The following is a 15,332-nucleotide window of genomic DNA, read 5'->3' on the forward strand; positions in this document are numbered from 1 at the left end:
AATTTGAAGAAGACATATTTTTTATGAATCAAATTCGTGTGTAAATAGAGTAAGAGAGAGGATGAAGATATGGAGTGAATGAAGAGGAAGAGGAGTGCTTGTATTTATAGTTTAAATCATGCCGACAGACCGAGGAAATTCCGACGGAATTCCGACGGAAAAGGCTAGTTCGTCGGAATTTCCTCGGAATTTTGTAAAATCTCCCAACGGCTCTCCAACGGCTATAATATTTCCTCGGAATTCATCGGTTTTTTCCGAGGAACCCATTTTTCCTCGGAATTTCCTCGGAATATTCCGACGGATTGATATTTCCTCGGAATTCCGTCGGTATATTCCGAGGAAATTTCGAGGAAACCCAATTTTGTGCTTCCTCGGAATTTCCTCGGAAATTCCTCGGGATATTCCGAAGATTTCATTTTCCGTCGGAATGTCCGTCCGAATACCGCTGTTTTCTTGTAGTGAGATACCAATGGTGGTGTTGGTTTTCAGCACAAGAACACATATGTGGGTGCCTGGGATGACAAATCTAGACGTTCCTGCAGGAAGCTTCATGGGGAGTTATGGTTGTATGGTGATGGGTAATAAGATTTACGCGAATAAATTTGTATATGACCCAACCCAAATGAAACTAAATGGGAACGCACGATGAGATGCTGAGTTCGAAGAAGTGGAAGCATGCGTGTGTCATTAGTGACGTTATGTATTACTATTCTTGTGTTAAGAACAAGCTAAAAGAAAAGAAAAAAAGGTAAACCGCTCCCCGGCGAGGGAATATTAAATCGTCGGTAGCCACGTGTCAGGGATGCTGGAACTCAGCTCGCTTAGCGATGCTGGAACGCCATGTTACCACCCGACCATTAGCACGTGGTTATTAAACAAGTTAAAAGCTTATGATTCAAAGAAAAGGTGTTGGAAGGCGGTGGAAGGGTGGAAAAATTGTTGGCTGAGACAAGAGGTAAAAAAGAGTGGTTAAAGACTGTGAGATACAGTGAGAGACTGGTTTTGTTGTTTCCTACATAAGAAATCATTGGGGTGGGGAGAGAGATTTGTTGTGCAGAGGTTTCAATGGAAAGACGCCAAGGAGGTCAGATTTTTGGAAAAGCTGAGTGGTTTGATCGTGATTTGATTGCTGGAAACTTTGAGATTATATAACTTCTAGATGTTATGCTTTGACGCAGGAACCCTCCTTCATATAACTGATAGCTTATAAAAAGTCATTCAGTAAAAGTAAAAAAATTATTAAAAAAATTGTGATATTGCATTACTTTATGAGTTAGTTAATTTTTTAAGTACAAATATTTTTTTTTTGCAATTGTATTAAAAAATGTTTTTCGCAAATCCAAAATATGAAATTAACATCTCAAATTAACTCTTTTACTTCATAAATTTAAAATCGAAATCTTAACTTATACATATGTAATAAAACTAAAAATGGCTTTTTCAAAAATTAATTTTTAAATATTTAAATTAAGAAAATTTAAAAAGTATAATGATTATAATTTTTTTTTAAATCAAAACTTAACTCTTAAAATTTGATTAAAATAAATGGTAAACACAACTTTAAATAATATATAAAAAATTTAAAATACATAAATTATGGATGTATTCATATAGGTATGGGTTCTTTTACCAAACTTTTCACTGAATTTAAAAGCATACAGCTATCTAGTCTTCCAAGATCAGCGAAAATAAGAGAGATAAAATGCCATGTCTTTTTTTAAACGTTGGATTGTATTCCTAAGCATTGTAAACAAATAGTTCTAAACAATGAAAACTGAAAAAAATTATAGAAAAAAGATATACAGCACGAATTCAACGGATGATTCTACAAATAGTTCTACACATGATCACAACGAATGATTTTACATGTATCCCTCTGGAACTTCTAATAAGCTTTTGCATCTTTATTTTTTCAGCATTTTTGCATTTTATAATGGGTTTATTGTGGAATAACCAAAACAAAAAAGAAAAACAGATTTTTAGAGAAAGGAAAGAGAGAGATAAGAAGAGAAAGGAGAAAAGAAGAGAGAAGAGAGAGGAGAGGATTTTACTTAGATAATAAATTATGTTTTTTTTTTGTTGTTGAACCCTATTTCCATTTTATAATCATCAATCGAACCTTATATCTGATGTTAAAAAATTCAAAACCTTGACTACTAGATCATGCTGCTTCTATGACAACCACTGACACGGGTACATGGACTGGTAACGGAGACAGGGACGGAAACCGAAATGGAAACGACAAAACCAAAAACTTAAATATGGATACGGTTGGGATACGACAATAAAATACTTATATAAATTACATATATTACATACAAATCACAAGTTAAATTTATAAGTAATATAAAATTTTGAAAAAGTTGATGATATTATTTTATCGTTTTGAATATTCTGAATATTAACCACTAATCAATTTTTTAAGAAGTATAATATTTAAAGAAGCTAGTCAAAGCATATATCACATGACATGATGAGCATCTACACCTCTAGACTATTAGCATCTACACCTCTAAAAGTTTTTATTACATCTTTTAATTTTTTCAGACTTAATAGAATAAACAAATTAAAAACAAATATAGATTAACTTTAGACTTCATAACACAAAAAATCAAACGGATACGTCTCTTTTGCTTGGAAACGTTTTCGAGATGTCTCCGGTCTATAACCAATCCCGTCCCCGCTGAGTTAGGCCATCCCGAGTTCACCTTACAAGTATTGGAGACGTTTCCAGGGCCATCCCAGGTTCACCTTACAAGTGTTGGGGACATTTCCAAGGCGTGCCTGAGCCGTACCCATCCCCCACCCGATCTTGGTACGTGAGACGACACCAAGTTGGCGTACCCGTGCAACCAAAATGACAACTATAATTTCTATTAAATAATTATAAACAAAAATAATTCCTCATTTTGAAATCTGAGATCAAAATCTAGTCTATATTTTTTTTTTTTGCTAAACAAAATCTAGTCTGTATTACTCCTTGATTGTTTACTCTCGGCTTCCCTGCTCGCTTGCTGCATACTCGTCGTCAGGTGAAGATTTCTCACAGCTAAAGGCAAGTCAGACTCTTTTCTTTGCCGTATGGATTTAACTTTCCAACGACTTAATATGATTATATCTTAAACATTCAAGTTTCCTCAACTCTGCTCTACATAGCTATGGAATCGCTTGAGCATTGTTTGTCATCTCTAATTCTCTATAATGCTGCTACATCCTTTATTCCTTTTGGTGTTTTGGTTCTTGCGCAACAGGAGTTGGACAAATTTACCCAATTAACTAACATGTTTCCCCCTCTTGTGTTCCAGTTTTTTGTCATGACGAGCCTGATATGGTTAACAGCAGAAGAAGCTGCAAAGAACAAAGCGAAAGTTCTTTCCTTGTACCGCCAACTACTTAGGAGCACAACGTTGCTGATCTCATCCGTACTGGCGAGTATGCTCTTTCCCAGTTGAAACAAGGCAAAATCCCGAACAACACTACTCAGTATTGATCCACTTTGTTGTCTACATTGGCATGTATTTATTGGAGACCTTTAAACATTGAATCAGCTTTAAGTATACAACATTTGGTTCAATCAAGTTTGAACATACTAGTGATTACTGAATAATGGACAACACCCCAAGTTAGGAGTTAAAGATTCACAATAAAGAACTCATGTAGTAAGAACAGTTTTCTTTCACAAATAGAGGGTTTAACAAACTTGTTTAATTGTAAGTCGACAAGAACATACTTGAAATCATATTTAAAAAAAAAAAAGATTATACCAAAACTTGTATCAGGAAACTGTCAGCTCTCATGCTGAGTTCGGCCCTTCTTCTAGCTTCTGAGGTTTCTGATTTCCAATCTGTGGCCGTCTCATAGCTGAAATAAAACAGATAAAGATTAAGAATCATACGTTATTTGTATGTTTTACGGCAACATGTATTGTGAAAAGGATAGGCTCACATTTGAGAGCTGACCCTGCAAGACATGTAAGCCTCGATTTAGTATTTGTCTCAGCTAATGGTTTTGCATTCTCTTTAGCAGCCATTCGCATGTCCCAAACACGTATGATCCCATCAGAAGATGCAGAAGCAACCAAGTACGGATCTTCTGATGCACCTTCGCTGTCATTCCTGGTCACAACACCCTTGATACGAGCAGGGTGAGCATCTTGTATGGCATAAGCAAGCTTCCCGCTATTTGTGTCCCAAGCTGTTATTGCCCGATCCTCACCAGCTGTAAACAGAGTCCCACTCTGATCCAAATTAAGCAAACATTTCAGCCAAGGTATAAATTTGAATAAAAAAAAAACCATCACCAGAACAAACTCTACCTATCCAAGATGCGCTCTTCCTAAATTCTAAATTACAGCATAATTAAAACTAAGCAATAAAAAGAGTTCCACCCTGAAGCAATTCATCACACTTAAAATAAAAGGTGGGCTCTTTCTGCAATTTACATTTTTGGCAACATAGGAGCTCTAGTACCATCTTGATGTAGCATCAAAAGACACAAAAATGAGATCTTTTTCAGACAAGGTTCTCAAAGTTACTTCCTTTAGACATATACAACTGATTCTCAGACACAAGTTAATATAGAGACGAAGAGAAAAGTAGAGAGAAAATCTCACATCTCCAGGAGAAGCACAGAGTATACGCTTGCGGCTACCATTATCGAGCTCGAGAAGAAGCTTAGCATCCTCAGACTGATGAACCCCAACTTTAGTATTAACCACCATGAAAAACCTCTCCCCACTCGGATCAAACTTCACAAGACTAGCCTCGTGCCCCAACCTGCAACAAAAACTCCTCTTCCCCCTCACGAGATTCAACATCGCAAAGCACTCGTCACGGTACACCGCCAACGCGAGCTTCCCAGAGGGATGAATCGAGAGATCGTTGACGGCCTTCTTGTGAGGACGAAAGGACTTGAGGAGGACGAAAGGGTCGGTGTCGAAGATGGCGACGGAGCCGTCAGCGGCGGCGGAGATGAGGTTGCGAGGGAAGGAGAGGGAGGAGGGGGTGTAGAAGGAGAGGGCAGTGATTGAGGCGGTGTGGTTGTGGTCGAGGAGAGAGCCGAGGGAGGAGGCGGAAGGGAGGTCGTAGAGGTGGATTGTGTCGTCGGAGCCGCCGGAAGCGGCGGCGGGGCCGGAGCAAGCGACGGTAGTGATGGAGGAGAGGTGGGAAGGGTAGGAGAAGAGAGGGGAGAGGGTTAGGGTTTGGTTGTCGGCGTCGTGCTTTGTGGGTTTGAGCTTGAAACCCCATATGAATCTCTCGTAGGAGCCTGCGATGATGCTCATTGCTTTCTCTCTCTCTCTCTGGTTTCTCTGCTGCTTCTCCAAAGTAAAGTGTTGTTTGATTGAGAAGCTTTTAGGGTTTTAGGATTTTATCGGGTGTATTTAATCGATTGTGTGTTTTCAATAAAATATTAAAATGTAATCGTAATCGAACCAGACTAAACCGATTAAGTTTGTGGTTCATGGTTCAAAATGGCTGGGCACCCATGCTTAATACCCGGTTTGTACTCGGTACTAGTTCGTTACTTGGCCTCTAAAACCAATTTACTTGTTTGTATTATCAAGACAAGTAACAAAGTACATCAGATTAAAAATTTGCAAGTACAAACTTAATACGAAATCTTAAAAAAAAAAATCAAACCAAGTAAATTATATATAAAATTAGAAATATATTTTTAATATCAAAGTAATATTGAACATAATATTTCAAAAATTATTGTTGTGATTATAATATTGAATATCATATATAATTTACTAATATTTGCTAAAAACAATCTTACCATATATTTTTATAAATTTGAAAATGTTGATTTATTTAATTTTTAAGAATATATACATAAACAAACAAGTAATAAATCAAACCAAGTAAATTATAAGTATTCAAATATTAAGCAAGTACTTGGTTAACAAGTACTCGAAATAATCCAGTACAAATACAAGTCAATATTTATGATACTTGTTTGGGCGGGAAAATGACCAATTTCGGCCCAAACAATTTTAGTCATGTCAAATACGAATCAATAAATAGCTAGTGCCAAATATGACCACTACAAGAAAACAGGGGGATTCTGATGGCCGAAATCGTCGGAAATTCGTCGGAATTGACCAATTCCGACGAATTTCCGACGAACCCGTCCGTCGGTATCGTTTCGTCGGAAAAAAAAAATTCGTCGGAATTTCGTCAGAACTTCCGACGACTTTCTGACGAATACCGAGAAACGTCATTCTGACGAACTTCCGACGATATTACGATGCAGATACACGAGACCAGAGTTCATCGGAAAAACTACGTACCGACGGAGAACGTTCCTCGGACACTTCCGACGTAGAGTGTTCCTCGGTGGATTCCGACGAACCTTGTTCGTCGGTAAATTCCGACGGATATATGTCCGTCGGTATATTCCGACGACCACTGTCCGTCGGTATATACCCATTTATTTTTTAAAATTAATTTTGCATTTTTATATATTTTTGATATTAATAAATTTAAAAAATCAGAAATTTAAAACTAATAATATTATAAAATTTAAATTCATAAAAACCAAAATCGGAAAAAAACATTCATAAAGTTTAAAATTCATACAAACCGAAATAAAAAAAAACATTCCGAAAGTTTTAAAAAGCCGAAATAAACTAAGATGAACTCGAAGACATCAAACGATCTAGCTTCTGCATAATCTCGGTGTTGAACTTCTTCTGGGATGCCAACTCAGCAAGGATAGTGGCATTCTCCGAACAGATAGTGGCATTCTCCGAAAGGATAGTGGTGTTCTGCTCCTCCAATGCCCCAATCCGTTCATCTTTGTCATGTAGCTCCTCGAGAATCATGGGATCGGCATACGGAGCTTGTGAAGAAGATGCCGGATACGAAGAAGCACGACGGGCCAACCCAACTAAACGGCCTCCTTTCCTTTTAGGAACCGCCTACAAAAATATTTAAAGTAAGTAAATAGGGACAAGTAAGTAATCGACATTATAAAAAAAAATATTAATAAAAAAAATTACCTTTTCAACCATCTCATTTATTTGCAATAGAGACAGGTTGGTTGAAGCTCCCGTGGAGTCGCCGTCATCAGAGAGAGGCTGAGATTGGGAAACTATTTCAGCTTCCACCAAATCAACTACACCTTTGATCACGGGGTCCTGAATTTGACCCGTCGTCTTGTTAGTGTGAGCCACCTTAATGAGTTGTAGACGATCAACGGGATTACCGTCATTTGCTTCGATCTAAAAAAACCGCCATTATTAGCCAAGAAATATATAAAATATTTATTTAAAAAATATAAAGATAAATAATAAAAAAAACTTACAAGTTCATCCTCCTTAGTAGACATAGAGCAAGCGCCGAGGTTGTGCACATACATACCTTTCCCGCCACGATCGCTCTTCCGGTTCCTGGAGTTCCTAGAAGACGTCTCTGCAGTTTCTTCCTTCTCCCAATGAGCTATCAACTGCTCCCACACCGACCCGTTGATGAACCGTGGCTTCTTGTTCTTCTGCCAAACTGTCTTCCACGAGTTTATCTGCTTTGTGTAAGAGTCCATGGCCTTTTCGTTGAATTTCTTACGGACTGTTTCCGTAAGATCGGAGTGCCAGTTGAACTCTTGCTACAAAACAAACACAATTTAATAAGTAAATATATTTAAAAAAATGTTCAAACTTTAAAAAATGAAGAGTTACTATACCGCGAATTGACGAAACCACAACTCTCGTTCGTCGGTAGGGATCACACTCCACTTTGGATATCCAAAACGGAGCATGGAGTACATCATCTGGTTGATGCTCCAGCTAATGCCATTTTTCGACTTGGTGAACCTTTAAAAAAATACAAGTTAGCAAGTTAATTAAAGGGAAAAATATAACGGTACAAATAAACAAAATACTAACCAAGTGCTATGGCCTCGTCGTGGGTTGGGTTGGAGAAACGGGAGATGCTCTCGACCTGGTTGTTGAACCAATAGATGAACCGGCATGACCCCCGGATCCTGTGGAGCAGCAGCGTGAGGGGCAGTGTGAGGGGCTGAGGGAGCTGGAGCGGGAATATATGCGGGAACCGAGTCATGAGACGATCCCGATGCACGGGAACTGCTCAGCAAACTACGTCGAAGACGGGCTGCGGGGCGGGCTTCATCCTCGGCCCTAAAAAAAAAATTTAACCCATCAAACATATTTTCAAATCATTTCTATTTTTAATGTTTTCATTTATATATTTACAAAAGGTTTTATAAACGTTTTAAAAAAAACTATTAAACCTTATATATATATATATATGTATATATGTATACAAAATTATAAAAAATTTATAAATATAGAAAAATGTTGTTAAAAATTTATAAATGAAGAAAAATGTTGTTAAATATTTATATTTTTTTTTAAAAAATGTTTTATTATACATAGTTTATTAGTGGAAACTTATAAAAAATTATAAAAAATTTTAAAATTTTTATTATAGATGATTTACATATATATATATATATATGTATACAAAATTATAAAAAATTTATAAATATAGAAAAATGTTGTTAAATATTTTTAAAAAATTTTAAAAACGTTTTATTATATATATTTCATTACTGGAAACTTGAAAAACGTTTTTAAAAATAAAAAAAAAATGTTTTAAAAAATCAAAAAACGTTTTTAAAAATAAAAAAAAACGTTTTAAAAAATCAAAAAACGTTTTTAAAAATCAAAAAACGTTTTTAAAAATAAAAAAAAACGTTTTAAAAAATCAAAAAACGTTTTTAAAAATAAAAAAATGTTCCAAAAAAAACTAAAACAACAATCCTAACTTATATATCCTAAACTATCCATTTAATCCTAAAATTTTCAATCAAACACCCTAAAATCCGAGATCAACTACCAAAACCCTAAACAATTGATAAAAAAGAAGGTTTGGGATGATTCTTACATGATTTGGGGTTTGGGGAAGAGATATGAGGGTGAGGAGAGGATTCGCCGGTGAAGAGAGGTGGAGAAAGGCCGGAATCGCCGGAGAGGGGGAGAAATCGCCGGATTGTTTGCGTTTTGTGAGAGGGGGGCCGCGGAGATAACGAAGAAGGAAGAAGGAGGGTTTTTATATCCGAGGATTCCGACGGACACGGGTTCGTCGGTATTCCGTCGGTATAATTAAATTATACCAAATGCCGATTCGCGAAAATTTTCAAGCGGTTTGGTTCTCCCGGGCAAATTGAAATTCCGACGGAATGTGTCCGTCAGTATTTTCCGACGGACACATTCCGTCGGTATATTCCGACGGAATGTGTCCGTCAGTATTTTCCGACGGACACATTCCGTCAGTATATTCCGACGGAATTCCGACGGCTTAGTGTGTTAGGGTGTTGATTTCAAGTTTGTAAATGCAAAATCCAAATCTTTGATAATATATATAGTATTTGCATAAAGATTTAACAATAAAAATGTTTTATAACACGATTTTACACAACAACATTTTTTGTAGTGTAAGCTTATATAAATATGATTGTATAAGTATATAATGTTAAGATGAGATGTTATGAAAACAATGATATGCATACATAAATATTTTAATGAGTTGTTATATTTGAACGGTTGCGATCTAATACTATACTAAACACTTATTATGTGTTATTTTCATAGTTTTGGCATCTAAATTTATAGATTTTTATGATTGAAACTTTATAGAAACACATGTCGTCGGTATTTTCCGACGAAATACCGACGACCTTTCCAATTTTCAATGAAACCCATTGTCGTCGCTATGTCGTCGGTATATTGCGAGGGATTTCCGACGGACCATTAAAAAAAAAAAAAAAAAAACTAATCAGAATCTTCTGAATCTTCATCAAACTCCCCCACCTCGGCTTCCGGCTCTGAATGTACGACAGCATCATGTCCAAACACAGTCAAATTCTCAACGAGTTGAACATTTTCCAAATCTTCAACTGCCTGGGCGTTGCTGGTAGACTCTGGTTGCAATGGTTCATCATCATCAGAAGTTCCATCCACTCGTCCTCTTGGGTTGATTTGCGTTACAGTAACCCATGGATCGTCTCTGTACGTCACCCGAGGGTAACTGATGTAGCACACCTATACATATCAATTATACAAGTATTAGTAAAATATATAACATTAATTTATTATATTGCTAAAAAATTATGAATAAATTGACATACCTGATCAGCTTGCGAACCAAGAATGAAGGGATCATAATATTGAAGTTTCCGCCGCGAATGAACTGATGTAACACCAAACGCATCAATCTTCACTCCTCTATCTGGGGTGGTGTCATACCAATCACAATAGAATACTACACAACGCAATCCAACCATTCCAGGAAATTGGATTTCCAATATTTCTTTTATGTTACCGTAGTAGACATCGTCACCAGAAGAAGATGAAACACCAGCATCATATGTTGTCTTAGAATGACCTTTCCTTGTGAATGCATATCCTCGCGTACAAAATTTAGGATATGATTTGACCACATAGTTTGGTCCCTGCACAAATTCGCGTATCCAATCATCGAACACAAGACCTCTGGCCAAACCATCATTCACCTATAAATTAAAAACATATATGATTGCAAAATTAATTAGTTTATATATATTAAATTTAAACTAATCATTTGCATAGGGTAATATGATATATGACTCACATAACTACGAAGCCACGCAGCAAATCCGTTATCTCTAAGTTGTCGAAGCTCATCTTCTGTTGCATGCCTGTGAGTCATACGCAACTCCGCCATATATACACTATATACAAAAATATTATCAATATGAAATAAAATTATTGAATATTAATCTAACAATAAATGAATAAATATTTTTACCTCTCATATTGTAGAACATCTTCACAGTTGGTGAGCAAATATGTTTGCAAATGAGCGTGCTCAGTGTCCGTAAGTCTCCGCTTCGTGAATTTTCCACTAAGTCGTCCTATTTCCTTGAACATGCTTGGGACAGTAACATGATATGTTGCTCTCTCCCCTCTATCATCATGCCGAGCAGGTCTTCGGTGTTTTGTATGCACTTCTGGTGGAAAATAATTTTCAGCAAAGATTGCAGTTTCTTCATTGATCACCTGTGCCACTATAGATCCTTCCACCCTGCTTTGATTTTTGACCATCTTCTTCAGATGATGCATATAACGCTCAAAAATATACATCCATCTGTACTGCACAGGACCACCAAGTTCCAATTCTCTTGCGAGATGAATAGCAAGATGTTCCATTACATCAAAGAATGATGGAGGAAATATCTTCTCAAGGTTGCACATGCTGACTGGTGCGTTTGTCTTCAAATTATTAATACCCTCTTCAGTCACTACTCTGCTGCATAAGTCGCGGAAGAAAATACTAATCCCTACATAGATAAAAGACATAATTTTCGTAAGTATTAAGTTTTTATAAGCATAATTGTTAAATATAAAAATAAATTAAATTGTAAAAATATAATATACCTGCAATTGCTTCATGAACATTACGTGGCAATAATGCTGAAAAAGCAAACGGAAGGAGGCGCTGCATAATTACATGACAATCATGACTCTTCAAGCCAGTAAACTTTCCTTCGCTTCTATCAACGCAGTTCCCCAAATTTGATGCATATCCGTCAGGAAATTTCACTTTATCTGTAATCCAATCAAAGAACTCTTCTTTTCTAGCACCATCTAGCCGATAAATGGGAAAAGGGGCCGTACCGTTCTCATCAACGTGAAGTTCAGAACGATCACAAATATCGACTAAATCCAACCTTGACTTCAAATTATCCTTCGTTTTACCTTGGATGTTAAGGACTGTGTTCATCAGATTATCGAAGAAGTTCTTCTCAATATGCATGACATCTAAATTATGTCGCAATAGATGACTCTCCCAATATGGCAGATCCCAGAAAATACTCTTTTTGTGCCAGTTATGTAGCTCTCCAACCGCATTGACTCGAATGTTTTCATGTCCACCTACATCTGGCGTCCTTTCTGCATCAAAATACCTAAACTGCTTCAACAAATCTTTCCCACTAACTTCCTCAGGTGGACCATCAAACACCTGCTTGTTCTTCGTAAACGAAGTCTTACTCCTGCGGTATGGATGATCAGGTGGTAGAAATCGTCTGTGACAGTCAAACCAACACGTTTTCCTTCCGTTCTTTAGTTGGAAAGCATCTGTGTCATCTTGACAATATGGACATGATAGCTTCCCATGTGTTGTCCATCCAGATAACATACCATATGCTGGAAAGTCACTTATTGTCCACATAAGTACTGCCCGCATCTGAAAGTTTTCTTTGCGCGAAACATCGTATGTCTCAAAACCATGCGCCCATAGTTGTTGCAACTCATATATTAGTGGTTGAAGAAACACATCTAGTGATCTTTTAGGATGATCTGGCCCGGGGACGAGAATTGAGAGAAACAAAAACTCTCGTCGCATGCACAAGCTCGGCCGTAAGTTGTACGGTGTCACAATAACTGGCCATAGAGAATACTGCCTTCCATGCTTTCCAAATGGGCTGAAACCATCAGTAGATAATCCAAGATAAACATTTCTTCTCTCTTCCGCAAATTCTGGATATGTTGACTGGAAATGTTTCCAAGCCTTTGCATCTGAAGGATGTCTAATCTCACCATTTGTGGAATGCTCTGCATGCCATCTCATTGCTTTTGCTGTGCGCTCACACTGATACAACCTCTTCAATCTTTCCGTCAAAGGCAAATACCACATTCTTTTGAATGGGATCGGAACTCTTCCCCTCGTCTCCTGATAACGAGGTTTCCCACAAAATTTGCATACATTCCGTGTCTCATCCGCTCTCCAGTAGATCATGCAGTTGTCAATACATACATCTATCACTTCATACGGTAGTTGAAGACCTGCAACAAGTTTCTGAACCTCGTAGTATGAACCCGGTGCAAGGTTATCCTCAGGTAGAATACCTTTGACAAAATCAGTAATCGCATCCATACATTCTTCAGCCAAATTATAGTCTGTCTTAATACCCATTAATCTAGTTGCAGATGATAAGACTGAATGACCATCTCTACAATTTTGATACAAAGGTTGTTTTCCTGCATCCAACATGTCAAAAAATCTCCTAGACTCGGGGTTTGGTTCTTCCCCTCTATAATGATCATGTACCATCTGCTCAGTACCTACACCATAATCTATATCCGTTCTAGATTCTTCTAACCTAATATCAGGCTGAGGTTCACTAACAGGCTGAGGTTCGCTAGTACTACCATATTCATAACCAGTTTCCCCATGAAGGTACCAAACTTTATAATTACGTGAAAACCCTTTCATATACAAATGAGTCCAAACATCAAATTCTTTTATAACCTTATTATTATTGCAAGAAGAGCAGGGACATCTTAACATACCACTTTTTGCATCCGGTTGCTGTTGAACAAGCCTCATGAATTCTCCAATCCCTTGAACGTATTCTTCCGTAAGCAAATTGGTGTTCGGATCCAAATGAGGTTTATCCATCCACGAACGATAATAAACTTCTGAAGACATGATTTTCACGGAATTGTTATGACTAAAGAGAATGAAGAGAGAATGAAGTGTGAATGATTTGAATGAGGAGGGGTTGTATTTATAGGAAATTGCTTACGGACCTCCGACGACTTTCCGACGGAATTCCGACGGATGTAAAGCAGTCCGTCGGAATTCCGTCGGTATTGTCCAATCTCAAACGGCTATACAACGGTCATATATATTTGTCGGCAACGGTCACATGGTTCGTCGGAATTCCGTCGGATAATACCGACGGAATTCCGACGACATTCCTGTAAATCGGAATGTCGTCGGAAATTCGTCGGTATTTTCCGACGGAATTCCGACGACTACAACGGTTACATTTTTTATCGGAATGTCGTCGAAAAGTCGTCGGAAAATTCCGACGAACCCTATTTCGTCGGAATTCCGTCGTAAATGGCCGACGGAATTCCGACGACTTAGTTTTTTTGGATTTGGTCGGAAATTTGTCAGTATTCCGTCACAAATATCCGACGACCTTGGTGTCCGTCGGAACCTCCGTCGGAATTCAGTGTGTTTTCTTGTAGTGGACATCAATTCAATTATTATTTAAAATACTACCCAAACTTTTTAAAACGTGTATAAATCTATATTGACTCTAACATAAGTTAATCAATTAAAACGATGTTGTCTAGATCTCTTTTTAAAAATGCTCATTCCATGACTCGACCCGTGCCATAATACCATTTAAAAGGGGCTCACTAGCCACTAGACTAAAATAACTTTTTGAAATATTATTACGAATTTAAAATTATAATAATTACTATAAATCTTCTTTTTTTTGGAGCAAATTACTATAAATCTTCATCTTATCCAATTAAAACTTTGGTGATGATTGTTTCTCATTTATATAAATACATTAACATTTGTTTTACTTATCATATCTTTAATAAACTTATATCTTACTAAAATATAAATAATGAAATATTTATAATTATACAAAATTAAATATACACTTAAAACTTTGAAGCTATTTATAAAATTTTCTTATATAAATTATTTTTAATTTTTAAACTTAAGTGGGAATTTTTTTATTTTTCAAATTTAATATTATATATTTGTGATATTTTGTTCAAAATGTTAAGAGGCCTCTTACCTTTCTTGCACTAAGATTTTTTTTCTCAAAATATTAGACATATTAAACAATAACTAAAAAATATAAAAACATAAATATATAGTATATTATATTAATTTTGAAGAATAAAAAATTACCATTCAAGGTTTAATTTCAAATAATCTATATAAAAAAATTTTAAATAGTTTCAAAGTTTAAGTTTTTTTTTTAATTTCGTAAAATTCATAAACCGTTTTATCTTGTTAACGGTTGACTAATTTATGTTAGAGTCAATGTTGATTTAGGCACGTTTTTAGAAGTTCAGGTAGTATTTTTGAATTATGATTGAGTTGAGGTCGTATTTGACACTGGTCCTCTGTTGAGATCGTATTTAGCAAAACTAAAACTATTGGGGTCGAAATTGGCTTTTTTCCCTAGCCCATTAATCTGGTCTGGAAAGTGGTCCGATCATTCCATTAACTGATGGTCCATAGAAGGTTCAGTTCCGCCGAGATTGCTAGAAAATATAGCATTGTCTCAGAGGAGGTATGATGGATTCTACGAGATTAATGACTATAAGCACCATTATTTCGAGGAAGGATATTGAAGATAAGATCCCACATTAAAAATATGAATGAGACTTAACTAATATATAAGAAATTTGGACCACTTCGGTTACTTACTTGTCAATTGGTTTTAAGTTAAAAGCCCGAGAAAACTTAACAAAATATCAATTTTTTTAATGTAAACTACAGTCATAAACT

The 15,332-nt window shown here is 36.4% G+C and overlaps 1 protein-coding gene and 1 pseudogene across 1 annotated transcript; one reads left to right on the forward strand and one right to left on the reverse strand.

The window, feature by feature from the left end:
- The first annotated feature begins 443 nt into the window (after window positions 1-443).
- LOC125581792 lies at window positions 444-3,510 on the forward strand (annotated as a pseudogene).
- A 147-nt stretch (window positions 3,511-3,657) lies between these two features.
- On the reverse strand, window positions 3,658-5,371 carry LOC106390111 (p21-activated protein kinase-interacting protein 1-like). The gene is made up of 3 exons (XM_013830503.3): window positions 4,613-5,371; window positions 3,946-4,237; window positions 3,658-3,861 (listed from the first exon to the last, which is right to left on the reverse strand). The coding sequence occupies exons 1-3, from the start codon at window positions 5,279-5,281 to the stop codon at window positions 3,794-3,796; spliced, it is 1,029 nt and encodes a 342-aa protein (XP_013685957.1). The 5' UTR covers window positions 5,282-5,371; the 3' UTR covers window positions 3,658-3,793.
- Window positions 5,372-15,332: the final 9,961 nt, after the last annotated feature.

Source organism: Brassica napus, chromosome C2 (genome assembly GCF_020379485.1).
Source record: "Brassica napus cultivar Da-Ae chromosome C2, Da-Ae, whole genome shotgun sequence".
NCBI lineage: Eukaryota > Viridiplantae > Streptophyta > Magnoliopsida > Brassicales > Brassicaceae > Brassica > Brassica napus.